We start from the raw sequence: 22,274 nt of genomic DNA on the forward strand, positions 1-22,274 counted from the left end.
GTCAACCCGGAGCCGTGACCCTCGGTGCTCCCTCCATATTAATGCTACTCCGGGGCTTACGCCGACAGATGTACTGCGTTCGGCAGTCCCGCTGACAAACATCCCCCGTTAATAAACAATAAAATTACAAGAATGCTCCAGCATAGCACCGGAGTCTCGCGTGAGTACAAACCACCAGCAATGCGGCGGCTTTCTGTCGGTCCGGACGGAGTGTTTGGCTCGTTGAAGTTCACCAAGGTGCTAGCCTGCTAGTTAGCTTCTTTCGGGCTAACGAAAGCGAAAGCAACACCTGCGCTTTATGCTCACAAACTTTCGATACTTTCCACAGTCGTGCAATGTATTCTGTGTCATTGTGACATGTTAACCTTGATGTTTTTATATCTTTATTCCGTGACACTTGACTATTGACCGTGTTGTTGGACAGGTGAGGTGTGGAAATGCGCCGTAAAGTTGTTGTAACCTACGACGTATAATATCGAATGGGTCTTAACGGATGTTGCAGATGTGGAAACGACTAGCATTTACATTTATTGCGTCACGTAATGTTAAATAATTGTTAATTCTTGTCGGCGTTTTCAGAAATTAGTTGCCATTGTCGCATTTATGGTTGGTTTGTTATGTCGAATGAAAATGTGATTTTTTTTTTCATTCAATTAGAAGAACAAGGCACTAGAAAATGCTATTTCTGGAGAATTCGCTCCCATGGTTTACTACCTATTGATTTTGGGGCATTTTCGGGTCGCTTGCTGGTTAACTCGTCGCCTGCCATTGACGGTACTAGACGTCTATGCCTTTCTGACAGCCCCATACCTGTCAACCCGAAGCCGTTACAAATAGTGACGTATGCCTTTACGAATTGGTGACTAATCTTTACAACGTTGTATATAGCGTGCAATATGAAACAAAAATAAAACTCAATTTATTAAATAATATGAATTTGTTGGTAATGTTGTAACATATAACCTGGTGCAATCAAAGAACAATAAATATATTCAGCTACATCATGATTACTAGAATTTAACTGTGACTTTTGTTATAATTGTATGTAGCACTTTTGGCAATTTCTATTATGTCTTTTGATGGCTGCACTTCATGGCACTTCAGGTCGCAATTCAGTTTGACTTGAAAGTAGTTTGTTAGTGTGTCCGATTATAAATGAAAAAGGTCAATTGATAAAATTAATTTACCGATGCAATCTCTGAGTCAGGGAACATTTCTTTTGCTAATTCTGAGAAGTGATCAGCAATAGTTGCAGGCAAATTGTGTTCGGTAACAAATTGGCAGAATAAAATCTCCGCTTTCGTCAATTTTCGTTCTGCAGACTTCATCTTTATGACCAGTGTTGTTAATCTTACTTTAAAAAAGTAATTACAGTTACAAATTACTTCTCCCAAAAAGTAATTGAGTTAGTAACTCAGTTACCTGAATGTTAGAGTAATTAGTTACTTGGCAAAGTAACTGGTGTTACTTTTCATGGTTTTTTTTTTTGTTTTTTTTTTTTTCAAAAAAAAAAAAAAAAACATGGTAACCTTTGCTATGTTTGGAAGTCATTTAATGTTGTGAATCAACTGTTAAAGTTGTTAAAATTGCTCCCGTTTTTGCATTAGTTCCCTTCTGTCTACTTTCGACGTAAAAGTTTTAAAACCGTTTAATCATTTAAAGATAGATTCAAGTCAAGATTTTGCCGATTAAGGAGTATTTTAGATAAAAATTACTTAGGTTAGCTAGGAAGGTTCACTACAACAGAGCCTTTCTGAGAAGTCTACTGCTTTAAAATGGCGGCTGTTTACTAACGCGGCCGAGTCTGTCATTTTGCATGTAATTCTATATGCATTTGATATGTAGGCCTAGATTGTAGGCTGTCGGCTACAGTCAGGAAATATTGGAGATACTTAGCCTAGCATCGCGTTAGCTACAGTGTCACAACAAACATTCTTCTCTCTCCGTGTCTCTGACTTTTCTCGCGTCATTCAACCAACGTAGTAACGCATAGTAACCCACGTTGTTTCGTTGCCGAAATGGTGACAAAATCCGAACGGAGAAAAAAAAACGTTATGCATGAAAAACGTACAGATTTTGAACGTACGGTGTACACATTTAAAAATCAGTGCTCACTTTTACAAATTACGCTGAAACCGTACAACTTGACAAGTATGCTGCCCCTCCCTGTCAAATTGGTTTGGACGTCTAGTGCCTTCAATGGCACTGAAAGATGAGCATTCTCAACCAGTCCTCACAGTTTAAATTAATTGAATGGTGGTCGTTGTCAGTGTTGGGCAATGAGTTAATTTTGGGTCAGTTCCTCGTTGTAGAAAAGCTCTCCACGTTAAATATTCATTTTTTTCCCCCTGTACAGCTTTTGCGGCACGCTTTGACAGACTTCGAAAAGTTCCAAAAATTCATACGTTGCAGGCTTTTTCAATTTAGCTCCTCACGTTTACTGTTGCGGCAAAAAAAACCTTGGAGTTTGACAAAAAATGGTATATGCGATGACTAAAAAAATGACCTGAAAATTACCCAAAATTCAGAGGGAGTGACTCAAAATAGACAGGATGTGACCCGTGAGGGAGCAAAGCATCCCCACATGTTTAATACTGTAAAATGTTAGCCTAAAAGGTGATAAAAAATGTCAAAAATGCAGTCTGTTTGTTAACAAGTGGTTCTGTCGTTTCAGGTATGACCGCCCTTGTCGAGCCGCCTTCATAGCACATAAGGCGACTCCGTTGGGCCCCCGCCTGACCTCCGTCCGGGCACCAAGGGGAGCACTCTGATGGGGGCCAGCTGCTGTCACCCTAAGAGTCCCTGCGGCAGCGTTGAGGAGCGAAGCGGGTTACTAAATGATGACACCAAACCTGCCGGGTCTGGTGGCCAGGTGATTGCGGCGGTAGGGGGCACGTGTGGCCCTCAAGATGACGACGATGACATAAAGTGAGCGTTCTTGAAGATTAATTGTGGGGTGTTCTAAATATTAAGTTCATCACTAGTAGATGTCCGGTCCATTTAAAGTGGAAGAGTGGCAGAGAATAAATGTTCCTTCATTTGCTGTCAACCCTCCCACTTCCAACTGGATTGGACGCTAAGCGCGGTCAATGAAGAATTTGAAGCTGCTTTAATTTTTTGACTAAACACTCACGTTTTGGTCGCCCAGACAGATATGTTAAGTTAGTGGTAAAAAGTAGGTGTGGTATTTTAGGTTGACCCTTGTATAGGTTACACCACAATATTTGAGATTTTGGGGCAATTTTGGGATCAATTTTTGATACCAATATGACTGAAAAATTTTAAAACTACTTGTATTACTTGACTATTTTTATTTAGTAACAACTTAAATACATAGTAACAACTAAATACACAACAATGCCAGTGTGGTAAATAGATTAGGTTACTAGTTTATCTTAACTGTCTTACGGTAACTCTTCCTCATCATCATGGATGGAAGCCCTCAAATTCCTCTTTAAGGGCTCAGAGAGCAACCTCTTGAGCTCGCTTGGCAACATTGTTGTGAAAGCCAAGATGGCTGCGCGTTATACACAGTTGCTGCTTCGGCGGTGATGTCAGTCTTTATTTCTTCCTTTGACTTTGCATATTTGTGGTGTTGTACAAGATGTTATTTTTTTTCTAACAGACATTTGTAGATTATTTTGAGCATGACTTGTATACTTAGTATGACTTGTATACATTGGTATGAAAAAGTATCTGAACCTTTTGGAATTTCTCCCATTTCTGCATAAAATCTTTCTCAAAATCACACAGATAAAAAACAGTGTCTGCTTTCACTAAAACCACCCAAACATTTGTAGGCTTTCATATTTTAATGAGGATAGTATGCAAACATTGACAGAAATAAGTAAGTGAACCATCACATTTAATATTTTGTGTCCCCCCGCCTTTGGCAGCAATAATTGCCACCAGACACTTCCTGTAGCTGCAGATCAGTCTGGCACATCGGTCTTGACTAATGTTGGCCCATTCTTCTCTACAAAACTGCTGTAGTTCCTAAGCCTGTCGCGATATGTAATAAGTCAAATTATAGCACGGTAAATAAAAATGAGGGCGGCAATGTTCCCGGCTGCGATTTATCGCCTCGTGCGTGCGTGCACTCTTCACACGTGCGTGTTGATTTCATATGAGACTCCAGTAGCTTTCAGACGTTTATTGGCTGTCTTTAGGTCATGCCGACGCATCTCAGTGGGGTTAAAGTCTGGGCTTTGGCTTGACCACTCCAGAACGTGTATGTTGTTCTCCTGAAACCATTCTGAAGTTTATTTATTTCTGTGTTTTGGATCATTCTCTTGTTGCAGCATCCATCCTCTTTTTAGCTTCACCTGTCTGACAGACGACCTCAGGTTTTCCTGCAAAACATCCTGATAAACTTTGGAATTCATTCTTCCATTAATGATTGTAAGTTGTCCAGGCCCTGAAGTAGCAAAACAGCCCCAAATTATGCTCCCTCCACCATGCTTCACGGTGGGGATGAGGGGTTGATGTTGGTGAGCTGTTCCATTTTTGCTCCACACATGTTGTGTGTTACCCCAAACAATTAAACTTTGTTGCCAAAACCTCTGTGGAGTGTCCAAGTGCCCTTTTGAGAATATTAAACAAGCAACAATGTTTTTTTTAAAACAGCAGTGGCTTCCTCCTTGGAGTCCTCCCATGAACACCATTCTTGGCCATAGTTTTACATATAGTTGATGTGGGCAGAGATATTGGACTGCGCCAGTGATTTCTGTAAGTCTTTAGCAGACACTTTAGGTGTCTTTTTTTTTTTTTTACTACTGAGTATTCTGCGCTGAACTCTTGGCATCATCTTTGGTGGACGGCCACTTCTTGGGAGAAGCAACAGTGCCAAACCCTTCCCATTTGTAGACAACTTCTCTGACTGTCGACTGATGAACATCCAGACTTTTAGAGATGGTTTTGTATCCTTTCCCAGCTTTATACAAATCAACAATCCTTGATCGCAGGTCTTCAGACAGCTCTTTTGACCGAGCCATGATGCACATTAGACAATGCTTCTCAACAAGACAATTCTTACCAGGTGTGTGTTTTATAGTGGGCAGGGCAGCTTTCAACCACTCATCAGTGATTGGGCAAACACCTGACTTAAATTGTTTGGTAAAAATTGGTTTCAATTGCTTTTGAATTCTCCTTAGGCAGAGGGTTCACTTACTTATTTTTCCTCTTTCTGTCATTGTTTGCATGCTATTCTCATTAAAATATGAAAACCTATCAATGTTTGGATGGCTTTAGTTAAAGCAGACACTGTATTTTCATTTGTGTGATTTTGACAGATTGACAGAACAGATCACATTTGATGGTAATTTTCTGCAGAAATGTGAGAAATTCCAAAAGGTTCATACTTTTTTGTACCACTGTAGTTAGCGTACAGAGCAACTTGTATGCTTTACAATTAAGTTGGGCAATGGTCAGAGTAAAGAAAGCATATCTGGCATATAGGTCACACGCAGTTTTGGACTAAATTTTGGTCAAAAATTGCGACTCATACGCGAGTAAATAGGATATAACAATGACTATTATTTGAATATTGTCTCAGTTAATGTCTTATGTTGTCTTTTTATAATCCAGGAAGGCGATGGACGACACCACATTAACAGTTGTTGACATGGAGGATGTTCAGTTGCCTATTCCGCCCAAACATGCCAGTCCCCAGCAGATTCTATCTCGGTTAAACGGATCCCCACAGAAAGAAAACTTTGAAGCGTCCGCGCTTTCACCCGAGATTGCCACACTCGCAGAAAATGACGTTGAGGAAGACGAGATGACTTTAACGGAGAAGAAAGCACCGTCCGAGATCCTGCAGGAAGTGAAGGGTCAATGCGAAGGTGGCAACAAGCATTCGGTTTTAGCGGGGAAGGGTGAAAATCAAAAGGACTGCACGCAAAAAGTCGAAATATCTCCTTGCAAAGATGTGGAAGTGCCAGACATTTGCCACCATGATGGCGACAGCAGTGACAAAATGGCAGAAAGCCACTCACTGGTGAAGGAGCTTCTTAAGAGCAATAAAGAGGCGTTTTCACCCGACACTCAGGAGGCGTCCGAGAATGCAACGTTTCAGGAAAACACATTAGAGCCCAAATGGTGAGTCTTGCTTTACAACCTGTTGTTCATTAGTCTTATTATGCAGAGCATCATGGTATTTCAGTAACATTGAAGCGAGATAGACGTCCAATCAATTTTAAACTAGGAACTGCGAATGATCTCTGCAGGCCATTCCTGTTAATGGCAGCCATTCAGGTTAAGCACAAGATTTCATATATCTCCTACTTGCATACATACGTTTTCTATTTTTTAAAATTGTTTTTGTGGGATTTAAAATACATAAATTCTTTTTATATTATTTTACACAATATATTATGCCACTAAATTGATAATAATAATACTGGCTAAAATTGCTTTGTTAACAATCCATATTTATACTATGCAACACTTTACTAACTTTTAAAATGAGTTTGAATTAAAAATGACAAATTCTTTTAAATGTTGCTTTTTCAACAGTGAAAAAGTTTCTCAAAAACCAAGCACTTGCTCTGTTGTTTTTTAGTTTTTTTTATTTATTTTTTTTATAATAATTGTACGCAAGTTTTGCTTGAAAATGGTACTCACCAAACCATGCATTGCGCCACAACATTGATAGTAATAATACTAAAATGCTAAAAAACTAAGTAATTTATGTGTATAGTATGCAATACTTTTGGTATTTTTCAAAAGAATTTAAACTGTTTCCATACCTGTCAACCCGAGGCCATTGGCAATCTTACAAATAGTGACGTATTCCCTTACAAATTGGTGACTAATCTTACAACGTTGTATATAGCGTGCAATATGAAACAAAAATAAAACTCAATTTTTAGAATAATATGAATGTATTGGTAATATTATAACATATAACATGGTGCAATCAAAGAACAATCAATATCTTCAGCTACATCATGATTACTAAAACTTTACAGTGACTTTTGTTATAATTGTATGTTGCACTTTTGGCAATTTCTATCATGTCTTGATGGCTGCACTTCATGGCACTTCAGCTCGCAATTCAGTTTGCCTTGAAGGTAGTTCGTTAGTTTGTCCAATTATTACTTAAAAAGGTCAATTGATAAAATTAACTTACCAATGTAATCTTTGAGTCAGGGAACATTTCTTTTGCTAATTCTGAGAAGTGATCAGCTATAGTTGCTTGCAAATTGTGTTCGGCAACAAATTGGCAGAATAAAATCTCCACTTTCGTCACTTTTCATTCTGCAAATTAATTGAGATAGTAACTCAGTTACCTGAATGTAAGAGTAATTAGTTACTTGGCAAGGTAGCTGGTGTTACCGTTTTTTTTTTTTTTTTTTTTTTTCATTCCCCCCCCCCCCCCCCCCCCCCCAAAAAAAAAAAAAAAACACAAACAAACAAAAAAACATAATAATCTTTGCTAGGTTTGGAAGTCATTTAATGTTGTGAATCAACTGTTAAAGTTGTTAAAATTGCTCCCATTTTTGCATTAGTTCCCTTCCATGTTTGATGTGTGAAAGTTTTAAAACCGTTTCATCATTTAAAGATAGATTCAAGTCAAGATTTTGCTGATTTAGGAGTATTTTAGATAAAAGTTACTTAGGTTCGCTAGAAAGGTTCACTACAACAGAGCCTTTCTGAGAAGTCTACTGCTTTAAGGTGGCGGCTGTTTACTGACGCCATCATTTCGCATGTAGTTCCATGCGCATGTGATATCAAGCCGTAGATTGTAGGCTGTCGGCCACAGCCAGGAAATATTGGAGCCATCTAGCATACCATCGCGTTTGCTACAGCGTCACAACAAACACTCTTCTCTTTCCGTGTCGCTGACTTTTCTCGCGTCATTCAACGGTGACAAAACTCGAACGGAGAAAAAAACGTAATGCACGAAAAACGTAGATTTTGAACGTACGACGCACACATTTAAAAATCAGTGCTCACGTGTACAACTTACGCCAAATTCGTACAACTTGACAGGTATGTCTTTCACTGCCAGACATCTGATCCAATTTGACTGTGGGATCACTGCCAACCCTCCCGGTCAAAATGGATTGGATGTCTATCTCCTCCAATGGCACCCCATGAGTTAAAAATTATAAATTCTTTGAATTACTGCCTTTTCACCTGTGAAATATGCCAGCCCACCAGGCAAATAAAACACTGGGGTTACCCTGCATATATCTGTCTCACATTATATTAAATAAACTATTATCTCCAGGAAAATGCTAAAAAAATATCTAAAAGTATAATTAAAAAGCCATTTTTTTCCAGATTCAATTTTTTTTTGTGCCCTTATGATTCATGAAAGCTATTTTTGTGAAACTTTTTTTTTCTCTCTCTACACGTAGTTTTAGTTTAGTGAACAACGACTCTGAAGTCAAAGTTTCAGCGATGCTTTCTCGCCTGAAAGAAAAAAGCCACAAAACTTGTGCCGAGCCCACAGAAGCGCCGCTCTGTGGTGACGAGCAACGCCCTGCACACTCCAGCGACGTGGAGATGCTAACCACGACGTCCGAGCACACCAGCAGGTCAGCGGGTTTGATGTTTCAAAAACAGCCATTGCCGTCCTCGTGCTATGCTACTACTTCTTCCGTCCACAAGGAGGCAGGCTCTCACCAGGAGCCTATTTGTCAAGCCACCCTTGATTATAGACTTGAGTAAAAAGTTTTGCTCTTTGCAGCCCGCATGCAGCCAAGGAAAGCCAGCAGGAAAACATCTACCAGCATGCTGGAGAAGACCCACACGGAGGTCAACCCGAGGACAACGAAATGGCAGAGGACGAGGACAAGATGGGGGAAAACAATCCCGAGGAGTTGGTGGAAGAGGCTCTGGAGAGTCGGCAAACGGCTGCAGAAGAAGTCAGTTTGAGCAGCAGGTGTGATTTTAACTTGATCAGAGATGTTTTAAGCTCCGCCCTCTCAGAGTTAAAACATCCCATGTGTTTTTATCATAGCTCTGTGACATAATATTCATCGTCTAATACAAAGAATCAAGAAGCATACCTCATTTTTGCACAATTTGCCCTTAAAAACACCTGGAGAGGATTCTTGTCAGTACTTTTTCGATAAAACAGTGAATGCTGTACAGCTGATTACTAAAAACGGAAAAAGGTAGAATCACACTCACTTTTTTTTTCCCCCTGTCGAAAGTCTACAGTATAATCTTTAATTTGGTGGAGTTATTATATGGAAAATGATAGCACAACTTGGCCTTAAAAACAGAGGTTTTTGGGCAGTATTTTCTGCTAAAACGGTACATTTTGTATAGCTGATTACTAAAAAATATGGCGCTTTTTTTTTTTCTTTTTTAATTCTGGTGTAAGAAGAGAGTCGTATCTTTAAATTTGGCAGGGTTATGTGAAGAATGATTATTATTATTTTTGCATATTTTGCCCATTAAAACACATGGACAGGTTTTTAGGGAGTATTTTTCCATAAAACTGTGCCTGTTATACAGCTGATTATTAAAAAAGGGTTTAGTTGTGTTATATTACATGATTGACCATGTTTCAGTGACACTGGAGGAGACAAACCTCCAATCCATTCGGATTGGCATTGATTTTTGACATTTTGAAAATCTAAATTGATTGGACGACGGTTGCCTGTAATCTAAATGTAATGAATTTTTTTTTTTTTTGTCATCCTTAGCGAAGATCTTTACAGAGGAGCTGAAGAGCCGCCATCACCTGTTGAGTCCAAGAAAGAAGAGCCATTCGAAAGTAATTCAAAGCCAGTCGTGTTCATAAATTCAACTCCTGCTGATATTTAAACTCAGATTTTGTTAAGCAGGAAAATAATTTCAATAGAAAAACAAAAGTCTTAAGAATTTAGAGTTCATGCTGAGTCCACTGTCATGTGTCTGACATCATACTATGTGTGATTATATATGTATACCATAATGCTACTTTTTATGCTCCACAGTGAATGCCAGATCAAGTTTAGGCCCGGTGGTTAACATACTGTCGTATAGCCAGAAAGAATGGAGAGGAAACACGGCCAAATGTCGGGTCATTAGAAAGGTGAGTCTTGTGCTTTGTCCGCTTATTTTATAATAAAGTGCCGTTGATGAATATAGATACGGGTGGATCTAGAAAAATGGGTGGGGACCGGGTGTAGGAACTTTTTGAGGGTGGAAAATATTTCATGATGTTATAAAATACATTATCAGTTCTTTGGATAACGATCCGTTATGCTGCGGTGATTTGATTCAAGGGCCTTTGATCGTGTATGACCATTGTTTTTAATGGATTTTTTTGTTGTTTCCAACAACAGGCATGAAAATCTCTCACCTTTCGGCGAAATTCGCCGTTTTGAAGTCAAAAGGGATGACTTACGTGAATCGTGTAGATCCGAGGAGAACATTTTTAAGAGGGGGGGTCGGGTGTAGGCATGTGTCAGTTACCTTAACGGTTTACCATGCTATGAAAACGTCGCAGTTACAAAACCAATAAAATTTTCCGTCATACAGTAGTACATATTCGTTATTTTTCATGTGTCAAAAATGCAGCCAGAAGTGGCTTGGTGCGGCAGCGCTTACACCTTCCCCTTTTGATGCTGCGTGTGTCAGTGACGCTATTCCAGCAAACCCAAAAACAAACACTCCAAACACAAGGCGTACTTTTCTTCAATTTATTGATCTCTCAAATCGTGGTAACTGAAATACACCAAATGAATACATTTAAAACGTTGTACAATCGTATTTTTCCACGTGTGAGTAGCTTCGACAGTTTAGCTCCATGAAAAAGTTTGCCAAAAAAAAATTACATTGAGGTTAATCACAGCCGCTGAGAGAGAAACAAGCTTGAATGCAGGGGGAGAAAAAGAGAGCGTCAAAGATGGCTAATTGCGACAGATGATCTTGTCCTAAGCACAAATTCACATTCACTGGACGAGGGGAGGTCTCACTCCCATTTTTTTTTTAGATGCATGCATTTGCCAGCATATTGAATTTGGTGAGTAATTGTTTCAATCGTTTTCATATTTTGAGCTAGACAAAGTTACTGCCGTCCGTTGCAGCTTGCGTTGAACACTGCCCTAATTTTTTTACATTAGGCTTAATCTTTGAGTTAGCTGGGGTTTAATTAGTCGTTGGAGTTGATTTGAACAAATTCTGTGCAGTTTGCCAGTTATTTGTTAGTTTCAGGGCTCTGGAGTGGCTAAGCTAGCGCGGGTCAATGGTGGTTGAAATCAACTCCTTCAACTAATTAAACTCCCGCTAACCCGAATATTAAGCCTTATGTGAAAAATTAAAATTGTCAAATTCGCCTCATGTAGGCAGAATTTTGGCATTTTGGCAGAATGCCGGAACATATTTCCTCCACACCCTTCTCACCTTTTTAACCCCCGACCCATTTTCATGCCTGCAACAAAATGGCATATGGCAATTATAATTTTGAATTTTGATCAAATTAACATTCAATAGTGTGCCTCACGTAACACGTCACCTTTGTGCATTGATATTAATGAACCCAGCAACTGTTGCTAGGGGGGTCAAACTCACCCGTGTCACTCATGGTAGACGCATGTAAATAGTGTAGGAGCGAGATATCTACGGAGCTAAACGTACTAATTATGTCCGAAAATGATGTCGCTGGTGCCAAAGAGCCGACCTGATCCAGAGGTAGCTTTTTATCGACGCCATTTTTTGTTGTTTCTTACTAACATTGCCTTATGCCACTGACAATGACATTGTCCTGTTTCAAGGCGCTATCCTCTACCACCATATACTCTACAAATGTACTGTACCTGATAAATTTGAATTTAAGTGGACTAGACAAGGAATTAGCTTCAAATATGCTGTTGTTATTATAACAGCATATTTGAAGCTAATTCCTTATCTAGTCCACGAATGAATTAAATGCGAATGAAATATGGTTTATTCGCTGAAGTTTTATGTAAAACTTCAGAGGACATCAAATTTGTGATTACGGAAATGTACAGTGCTACATTATACATTATTCTGATGTTAATAATCTTGAGGTTGTTGTAAAAGTATATATTAAGAGGGCCAGTTTATTAATACAGTGGTACCTCGACATACGATCGCTTCGACACACAATCTTTTGGACATCCGACGTAAAACTTGACTCGCCATTTGTTTCTACATCCGACGACGTGCTCGAAATACGATGACATGACAGCAACGCAAACGGACGTACGGCTGACTTTCTTGTGAGAGAAATTAACACAGGTTTCAAAAATGTTGGTACAGGTGGTGAAACAAGGAAAAAGGTGACGCTTACATTCAAATGAAGTTGCAAATCATAAGAAATATTAGTGTGTGGTGCGCAACCGCGAACTGGCTCAACAATACGTCTCCATGGTCCTCCTCCGACCACAGTTGGCCAGTCTTTATAAGTTAAATTGACAATTATTGTGGTAACATCGCCAAAGAAATCGCCAGCTTCGTCAGGTCTTTAACATTTATTTCAGAACTTATCCAACACAAAATAAATACTGTCCCCCGCAGTTGACGGTCTTCTCAAGAAAACATTGAAAGCGAAAGTAAACTCAACCGCACAGCTATCTCTCTCTGTCACGTCAGTGCAGGTACGTTAAATAACGTCCAAATAAATAAATAACATTAGAACCTGATTTGTTACATTATTACAGGAATTTTCATTATTTTTTTTTCTTATTCCGATTTTTATTAATAATTTGTCTGTTTTTCTGTATGTAATTGCCATTTTTAATAGTACCAGCAGTATTTATTAAGGATTTAGTGTAGGTTTTTGGGCTGTGGAACGAATTAATGGAATTATAATATATTCTTATGGGAAAATCCTGCTCGACATACGACCATTTCGATTTACAAACAAGGTCCTGGAATGAATTAACTTTGTATGTAGAGGTACCACTGTACTCCCGATTTGTTGTTTGACAGAACAAATATTTAAACAAAGTACAAAAAAAAAAAAAAATAGTGTAACGTTGCTTACTGTATTTTGATATGACAATCCGATTTACACTACATCATCAAACAATATCCATAGACTTTATAATGATATTGACGGGACACGGGCCGAATAATAGGGGGCTTATTTCCGTCAAAGCTGACTGAGTGGACACACAAAAAGCTTTTTACGTTGAAAATTCTGGTGAATAAATGCTTAAATCCCTGAATTCTATATGGATGTAAACCAGTCTTGATTATTGTTTAAATGTTTAAAAAAAAAAAAACGGGCAGTTATGTTACGTAAACATTGCGAAGTATAATGCCAATGCTGTAGCGGGTAATTTCTTCCATTGATTTATTCACAACGTTTCAAAATGCATGCATGTTACGACAAATATAATAATTACCTTGAATCCTCGAACAAATCACTCCTGAGACAGTCCTTCCTGTTTGTATACGGTACAGCTTTCGTACTTTTTTGACCTAGATCCGGCGTTAGATCGCTGCGTGCGTGTTGGAGAATAAGTCCTCTTGATGTGGGCAGGCCGACTAGTAAGGCATGGCGCAGTGTCTCACGGATGTGACCCGTCAATATAATTATGAAGTCTATGCAATATCGATGAACACTTTTATTTTCTCCTGTGTCAGTACCATTGAGATGTGACATCATATAAAGATCCAACAAAATGTTTGCTGCGTCGAGAACAGTACTGTATTTGCCGAGTCTACCACTTTCCTTCTTTTTGATGTTGGAATGCTTGCAAATGAGACTGGGAGTGGGAAACGAAAGAAAACATCCTTCATATGTGGACGGCCGTAATGTCTGGAGTCGTTTCTACAAGTTCCATAACAGCATTGTTTACTCGGCATGTTATTTTTTGAGAGATAACCGGCAGAAAATAGGTTTTATTAGCATGGGTCGTCTGCGAGCGTGCTTCTATGTTGACCCCCTTCCGGTTTACGATGGTGACGTCACGCTCTCTTGCGGTCTAAAATTAGCATTTGTGCGGTACGCTATTGTGGTTAACAAATTGATATATTGATCCACATGGATTAATTGTTGCACAGCTTTACTCTCTTAATGTCAACATACGGCAGATGTGTATACATGATGAATTTGATTGCTAAGGAATTGTATGTAGACACTACAAAAAGACACAAGTGATATTTACAAACTGAAATAGAGAAATTTAGTTCCATGCAATCTTTTTTATTTTCCAATTACTATTATGATGGCAGTAAATGTCAAATTGGTTCTTTGTCGGTGCTGACTGGGGTGACAAGACTGTCTTTTAGGGTGGCAGTTGCCACCCCATGCCACTCTGGTGGATCCACCCCTGGATAAACGGCAAATTATTTGATGTAACTAAAAAGTTGAAATGGTAACAATAATGTATTTTGTCTACTTCCTGTGAATTTCCAACAGGGTTACTCGCTGATGTCAGGGCACTTTTCTGGTCTACGTCCAGTGCGGGGGGACAACTACTGCGCCCTGAGGGCCACCTTGTACCAGGTGCTCTCGCAGACTTCTCAGGTGCCAGATTGGCTTCAGAATGATGAATCGGACAGCGATGAAACAACGGTAACACTTTTTTTCCCTTGGGGTGAAACATTACCAATGTTCTTTTTCAATGCTTGCTAGTTCAGAGGCTTTTTTTCTCTCTCCTTACAAGGGGTAGGAACAACTGGATATGATAGGATTTACGATACAAGGCTTATGATAACAATCTCACAATATGGCTATACAACCATTATCGATACATCGGTGTTTAAATCATTTTACTTTGAAACTAATAAACAGAAAAACAAGCTATTTTCATCCTTCTGCTGTGAGCTTATCACTAGTAGACGTCCAATCCGTTTGAAGTGGTAGGGTGGCAGCGAATGAACATCGATGGCAGTCAGAGGCAGCCAATGAAGAACAATTTTGAAAGAACGCATTTTGGGGCATTTGACTTCATTTCCTGTTGATTTTCGGCAACCTCCTTTTCCTTTTGGGGCATTTGCATGTCACTCCCTATTGATTTTGGGGTACTGAAAAGGAAGTGACTCAAGAATGTCCTCCAAATGAATAGGAAGTGACTCAAAATCAACTGGAAGTAACCTGTAAATGCCCACAAAACACTGGCTGTGAATGCTTTGGTTTTAGTGCCATTGAGAGCACTACACGTCCAATCCAGTCAATAAATTAAATGTCTAGCGCAGCCAGTGAGCTAACGTAGACACTATTATTGTGGAAGATTTTGGTAGCAACCTGCGGGTTCCTTTTTTATCTATTTTTAAAAAGTAAATCCTTGGTGGGAGCATATCGATAATCGTTTGGGCAACAAAGTTTCGCGAGATATCTTTTTCATTTATCGTCACACCTTTATAGTTGATGAGAGCGCCGTTATAACTTAAGATCAGATTTTTTTGTGTGTGTGTGTGTGAAATAGTTTGTTGATCCGATAGCTATATTTTTAGACCATTAAAAAAAAATGCAACCAATGGTGCAAACAATTTTCAGGTCTCTTCCTGTTTATTTCGTGTCAATTCCGTTTTGTGACACTTTTGAGTCACTTTCAAGATTTCACCTCAGTTTTGAAGCAGTTCAATGACTGAATTGGTATGATCAAAGCGTGTGGGTTGTGTGGCGAACTGAAAAAAAACAAAAAAACTAATTTTATATGTGAGCTGCTTTGTTTTGGACATACTGAAGATGAAAAGTTAAAGCTGGTGTGTTCTTTGAATTACAGAAGGTCATTTCTGAGCTGATGGGCGAGTGGACATTTCCCGGTGATAATCAAGCACAAATTGGCGTCGTGGACCGGCTTCATAGTTATCTGGAGACCCTCCGAAACAAGGTTGACTTGATTTTCACTCTTACCTCCGTTGGAAAAACATTTCTTCACAGGGTCCAATCAAGTCCTGTCTTTGTCCACAGTGGTCCGAGATGGCGAGCTGCTCGTCGCAAGCCGAGCGCCATCGGCTAATCGACGACGCCTTCCAAGGCGGCGAGGAAGAGGTGGCCATGCTAGAGGCGCTCAAGGTGCTGATGCTTCGCAGCGCCGCTCAACTGCACACCAACATGCAGGCCGGCCGTGATGTCCCCCTCTTCTGCTGGTTGCTGTTTGCGCGCGACTCCTCTGACTGCCCGCGCACTTTTCTAGCCAATCACTTGAGCCGCGTGGGCATCAGCGCCGGGATGGAGCAGGTGAGCGCTGCAAAAACGTGTGTTTTAATGCTCATAATGGGGTAAAAAAAGAGAGAAAAAAAAAAAACATTGTTGAAAAAAAATCCAATCAGTATATTCATTTAAAATGGCAAAAAAAGTCAATTATCAAAATTGTCAAAATTTTCAGGGACACAATGGGAAAAAATCAGCCTTAGAAATATTTTAACAAGGAAAAAAAGTACTCAAATTATGAGAATAACGTCGTTATATTAATTACACTTACGTTACGTGAACCGAAAGTGCTTCGGATGATGCTGTCTTCCACTTTTGTCAATTTAACGGTCGGTGTGAACAAAAAACAGCATTTAGCAATGGATGTAGGGCAAGCGATTGTCGCAGGACAAAACACAGCTTTATAGTCTGAAAAATACAGTACTCAGAATGAAAAGGCATCATGCTTCGGAGCACAGTCAGACAGCAAATAAAAAAAATTAAAAATCACTGTTGGAGTTAGTCCTCCTTTACTTCAGTGGTCGGTAGAGGAAATGCGCCAAACCATCAACTCACATTATTGGATAAAGAAGAAGAACCAAAGCAAAACATGTCCAGTCTGAACGAAGCATTATCGTGCGGTGTAGGGCTGCAGCTCGGTTATATAAGTAATTGATTATTCTATCAATTAGTTAGTTTGAATCATCGAGTAATCGAATTAGGAACATTTCATGTGTTGCAGAATTAATTTTAGGAGATGTAAAACAAAGGCTTGCTAAGATTGCACTTCCAAAAGAGCATTCAATGCCAATACAAATAATTTCCAAGTGTTTTCAAACTATGCAAAAATGCACTCATTTCACAAGTGTAATAAATGTGTTTAAAAATGAATTAAAATACCTGAGCTTAGCTTCAATGGTATAAAAATAATAACAAATGAGGATAGAAAACAAAAGCACAATTGGCTAACTTGCATAGCAAAAGTCCGCTAGCTTAAATGCTATAAAATGCTAACTGTTTTTGTTTTGTTTTTTTAAACAATGCTATTAAATAGTTCAAACACATATTCCCGCAAAAACCTGTTAAATATCCCTCTAAATAAATTACGAATGCATAAACAATCATATTAGCGCAAACCAAAAACTTTGTTTTATCAGGGAGCAGCTGGATCCTGCCATGTTAAATGAGTTGTCATAGACACTTTTGCCAACAGAGGTCGGTGTATCCACCCAAATCAATTAAACTAAATGCAAACCCTTTCATAACAAACCATTACAACACTACTCGATTTGAATGAATCCTCGAAAGGCAAAATTTGATTCAACGCTTTTTTGTAATCGAATTAATCGAGTTAATCGATTAATCGTTGCAGCACAATATATGAAAACAAGTTTAAAAATGGGTAATTTATTCAAGATGCGCCGTGTAGTGTGGAAAATAGGGTACTTTATTTCTCAAAAGATTATTTTATCGATCTCAAAGCAGCCGTTATTATTGTCAGCCATTGACTCGCTGCCAACCCTCCCACCTCAAACCAATATGACGTCTTCTAGAGATAAACTCATTGAAATTCACATTATAAGGATAATTAGACGCCAAGTCTTTCATCCAGTTTGTGTAATTGACTACCAAAATCTTTCTGGCCTCTCGTCAGGTGGAGATGTGTCTGCTGGGATACGCGCTACGCCACACCCTCCAGGTGTTCCGCCTGTACAAAGCCAACACCGAGGAGTTCTTGGCCTTCTACCCCGACGAGCACATGGACGACTGGCCCCGTGTCACTTTAGTCACCGAAGACGACCGCCACTACAACGTGCCCGTCGGCCAGGTGCGAGCGAGCAGAGTGGCGCGGTCCAGCTGAGAAGTTGCCCTCCCATGCAAACCCCAAAAACCTCAGGTCCGTCTCGGGTTTTTTTTAATTTTTTTTTTTTTTTTATTTAAACCTACACTGGAATTGTCGCAAATTTTGAACTCATTAATTTATTTTAATCTGGACTGCTGTGGGAAGAATTCAGGGGCTTGCATTTTTTTTTTTCCTTTCTCTCTCCGACCATTGTGCATAACATGTTGCCTTTCGCCAAGCCAGACAGGAGGAGCACACGCGTGCCACCAGCCGCCAAAGGCCCGCTTGGTCCTTCCGTGTTGCCTTACGACCAATACTAACCTAACAAAATGCACAAGAGTGAATGAATGTGGCGTGTCTCCCCCAGTTGAACGTGGCCTCTTGCTCATCAAATAAAACGAAAGCACAATAATCATTTGTCCATCCATCAATTCCATCAAGAAGTGACAGTTTCAAACTGTCAGGTAATATGGAAGGACTTGGGAGTGTGAAACATGACACAAACCATTTGAACTGGGAGGGTGGCAGGGATTCGCTGCCATCTCTCCCACTTCAAATGGATTGGATATCAAGCCAAGTCAATGGCAGACAATAAGTTAAAAAGGAAAATCCAAAAATATTCTTCACTTCTATTAAGAGTAGTGCAAAATCAAGTTTAGCCAGTGACAACAAGGAAGAGTATTGATACTTTTCAATTCCAATACTTTGATATTTTTGAGAACCCTAAAGTATTGACTAATCAGAGTAGAGATTTGTGGGCGTCGCCCTTTAGTCTTGGCCGCCATTACTGGGGTGTTTACACACCTCAAAAGCAGCCCAGCATAAATGTAAACAGTAACGTTAACTGTTTGCAGGGTTGAGGGGCACCTCATTGGTAGAGCCGGCCAGCGTGATAACGATCACTTTTTAATTATTAAAAAAAATAATAATAATAATACAGTAATTCTAATATAATAATTTTACTCAGACCTGTATTAATTTGGTGCATATTTGAGTGGCATAAGCACATCGAAAAACAATAATTACTGGCAATATACTTTTCATACTTTTTTAAAAGTGCAAACATAAACTGAGGTGCGTTCAAAGTCCCCTTAGCAATAAGTTTCGCAAATGAGCACTCCAAATATAATGTGGAAATGCAAACAAAACTGACAGAACACATACTTTTAATACAAATAGTGAAAATAAAGTACACAGAGAAGAAACTTCTAGCTTCACTTAAACTTAATTTCCAACCTCCAGTATCTTCACTCGCTATCTTCCGGTATCAAAATGGCAACTCACAGTACCTCGACCAATGAGATGAGCGGAATTGTCATTGTTCTGCCAGCTCATTGGTAAGAAAGCAGGAGAGGCGGGGTAATGCGTTCCCCTACATATTCTTTAAAAGGACCATACCAGTATTCATTTGTTCTACAAATAAAACACCATTTTCGATTTTCATGACAATACAGGACAGAGCACATCCCTTGTAAGCTTAATACGGGAAGCAGTTTTGTTTCTGAACACGGGACGATCCCATTTTTCAATTGACGGTTGGCAAGTGTAGCTGCTCACACACACCTCAGGTCGTTTTGCTCAGATTAGTCAATAAAAGCCGCACTTGACAATAAGCTGCAGGGTTCAGAGCGGAGGAAAAAGGTAGTGGCTTATAATGTGAAAATTACGGTAATTTGAATTCAATATACAGTGGTACATCAGATACAAAATTAATTTGTTCCGAAGCGTCTGATTTTTTTCATAAATGAATCTTCTTTAAATAGCCTAATTTTAAATTTGCTGTCATGTCAACTGGTTGCGTGTCATCATTTGTAATGCTTTGTCTCCTCCCCCCAGTGGTGCTTGAGTGTAACTAGTTTGTTAGGTTCCAGCTCGCGCTACAGACGTTATCACATGACTACTCGAATTAATAGCAAACATATAGCAACAAACTAGCAAATTGTGGGTTGTATATTTTGTTTACATTTTGAGTCGAACATATTACATTATTGCTTTGTGCGAATGAGAATTATTTATTACTGTACATATTATTTTTAATATATATGAATAATTTTTTGTAATATGAACTTGAAGCAAAAAAAGCGTTTTTGTCTCAAGGTACCACTGGATTCAGTTCAGTATTTTCAGATTTTCCTGTTCACATAATTTGCTTTCTGTTTGTATTTTTTATTTAGTGAAAGCATAAAAAAAATTCAAGGCTTAACCACCCACAACCTCCCCGACCCGTTGAATTGTTTGGAAAAAAAATTGCAAAAACAAATATTTAGGGGTACAAATTAATTGGAAAAACAAATATTTAGGGCAACAAATTTATACAGAGAAACTGCAAAAAACATTCAATAAGTGCTGAGAAATATTAAACCCTTGTTTTATTAAAAATGTTTCCTATTCTGGGAAAAAAAAGGTGTTTAAAAAAACGTGAAGAAATGAATTCTAGAAAAAAATATTAACAACATAAGTTGAAAAGAAAAAATAATCCAAAAACTATGTTAGGTAGGACTTTTTTAAGGTATGAAAATGAAGTACAAATCCGTATACTTGCATATATACCTTATATACTTAAATATAAGGTAAATATAAAGTACATAAATATAAAAAAGTAGTACAATATATTAAAAAATGACATTTGCAAAAGAAAAAAAATACTATTACTACTAATAATAATGAAAATTAACCAAATTTCCTCTAATGAAAAATGTTTAATAATAAAAAGATCAAATGAAAATGGCCAAAAGTGATTCAAACTAGTACCGCCTTTTGAAAGCAACAGAAGACTGCATTAACGACATAATAATAAAGCAATTTATTTGCCAAATAAGAATGTCTGTACAGTATCTACAGCACATGAAGAAGATTGGCCAAACACAAGCAGGTCCGACTGCGTGGAAGTGAATACGTGATGATGATAATGGTGGTGATGATGAGGGATTCCCGACCCCTCTGCTCGTTCAAATATCCACTTTAGAAAACGATGGTCTGTACACCACTTTTATATGTAAAACACAATTGCACAACCCAGCAAAAAGTCTAGATTTTCAACTCAAATGTCTGAAGCACCTTCCCTTCTCCTGCATTTTGTCCTCGTCTTTCCCTTGTTTACCAGTAAACACCAAAGAAGCGATGACGCTATGTACAGTCATTGGATCAACGCTCGGATGGCTTTCTTTACAGTGTGCGTCGTCACGGCAACGGGGAAAGCGTCGTCGAGGCGGTTACGTCGTCAGCTTTCGTCTTCCCCGCACGGTAACTGTCGGTGGGAAAATAGTGGGGGGAGGAGAGGCCTGTCGCTCACTCGCGTGCTTCCTCGTCGTCACGAAGCTCTTCGATGGCGTCCGTGGGCGAGCGTGAGCACACTTCGCTCATGGGGGCGGAGTCCTCGCCTTCCACGACTAGCTCATTGGAAAGCTCGTTGTGACGCTGGGTGAAATGTTTGGAAAAATTAATTTACTCACAAACTGGAATGATGGGAATTATTGATAAAGTGAAGTCAATGGCTGCCAATAACTGAGAGATGTCAAATCCATTTGAACTGATACAAAATTAATTATTATGCTATTTTTTTGAGAGGGTTAAAATTCTGAAACTTTGAGGGGTAAAAAAAAATTTGCTAAAATATTTTCTCTTTATATATTTTTTTTTATTTTGCGAAAAAGTAGCGTGACCTGTAGGTTTTTTTGTTGTTGCGAAAATCGAATCATTTTTTTCCTATTTAAAATTGAACTTTATCTTTTTTTATTTTTTTATTTTATATATTTTGCCAAAGTAATCTATTTTTGTCCTCAAAAAAACTATATAAGTATATATACTTATCACTCTATTGGTATGGTAATTTTTGGGGGGTTAACCTTTTTCTCTGCAAACAGTAACTTCTCTATCATGAAAAACAATTATTTAGGGCTGCAGCTATCGATTATTTTAGTAGTCGATTAATCCTAGCTTATGTGGGTTTTAACGGGGAGCAGCTGGATTTAGCCATGTAAAATGAGGCAGACTAGAGGGCATTGTATCCACCCAAATCAATAAAACTAAATGCAAACACTTTCAAAACAAACCATTACAACGCAACTTTTTTTCTAATCGAATACTCGAGTTATCGATAAATCGTTGCAGCACTACAATTATTTAATAAAATTATATGTTACATTAACATTTTAACCCCCCAAAAATATCAAAATATGGCTTTTTTTTTTAATTGTTTTTTTTTTATTGACCAAAAAGGAATGACTGCCAACCCCTCCCAGCTAAAATGGATTTGACATCTATTGCCGTCACAGGCAATGAATTTTTTAACTGCAACGGCTGTTTTTTTTGTTTTCGTTTTGGTATAAACAAACCAAACAATATCGTCTTTTTTGTGGCATGAAACAACTTGCA

The 22,274-nt window shown here is 38.7% G+C and overlaps 2 protein-coding genes across 3 annotated transcripts in view; one reads left to right on the top strand and one right to left on the bottom strand.

The window, feature by feature from the left end:
- LOC130908684 (uncharacterized) lies at positions 1 to 18,312 on the top strand. 2 transcript variants are annotated; one of them, XM_057824378.1, is made up of 11 exons: positions 1 to 160; positions 2,675 to 2,928; positions 5,587 to 6,099; positions 8,367 to 8,546; positions 8,699 to 8,893; positions 9,666 to 9,736; positions 9,939 to 10,036; positions 14,339 to 14,494; positions 15,648 to 15,755; positions 15,836 to 16,105; positions 17,712 to 18,312. In XM_057824378.1, the coding sequence occupies exons 2-11, from the start codon at positions 2,771 to 2,773 to the stop codon at positions 17,916 to 17,918; spliced, it is 1,956 nt and encodes a 651-aa protein (XP_057680361.1). In that variant the 5' UTR covers positions 1 to 160; positions 2,675 to 2,770; the 3' UTR covers positions 17,919 to 18,312. The 2 variants fall into 2 exon arrangements, with proteins under 2 accessions (XP_057680361.1, XP_057680363.1); XM_057824380.1 differs by lacking the exon at positions 1 to 160 and adding an exon at positions 285 to 424.
- Positions 16,878 to 22,274, bottom strand: part of ankha (ANKH inorganic pyrophosphate transport regulator a) — a 22,280-nt gene continuing 16,883 nt past the window's right edge. Inside the window, exon 12 of the mRNA XM_057824381.1 lies at positions 16,878 to 21,317. Coding sequence (XP_057680364.1) covers positions 21,189 to 21,317 — 129 coding nt within the window. The 3' untranslated portion in view covers positions 16,878 to 21,188. The remainder of the gene's footprint in view (positions 21,318 to 22,274) is intronic.

This window comes from Corythoichthys intestinalis, chromosome 20 (assembly GCF_030265065.1).
Source record: "Corythoichthys intestinalis isolate RoL2023-P3 chromosome 20, ASM3026506v1, whole genome shotgun sequence".
NCBI classification, from domain to species: domain Eukaryota; kingdom Metazoa; phylum Chordata; class Actinopteri; order Syngnathiformes; family Syngnathidae; genus Corythoichthys; species Corythoichthys intestinalis.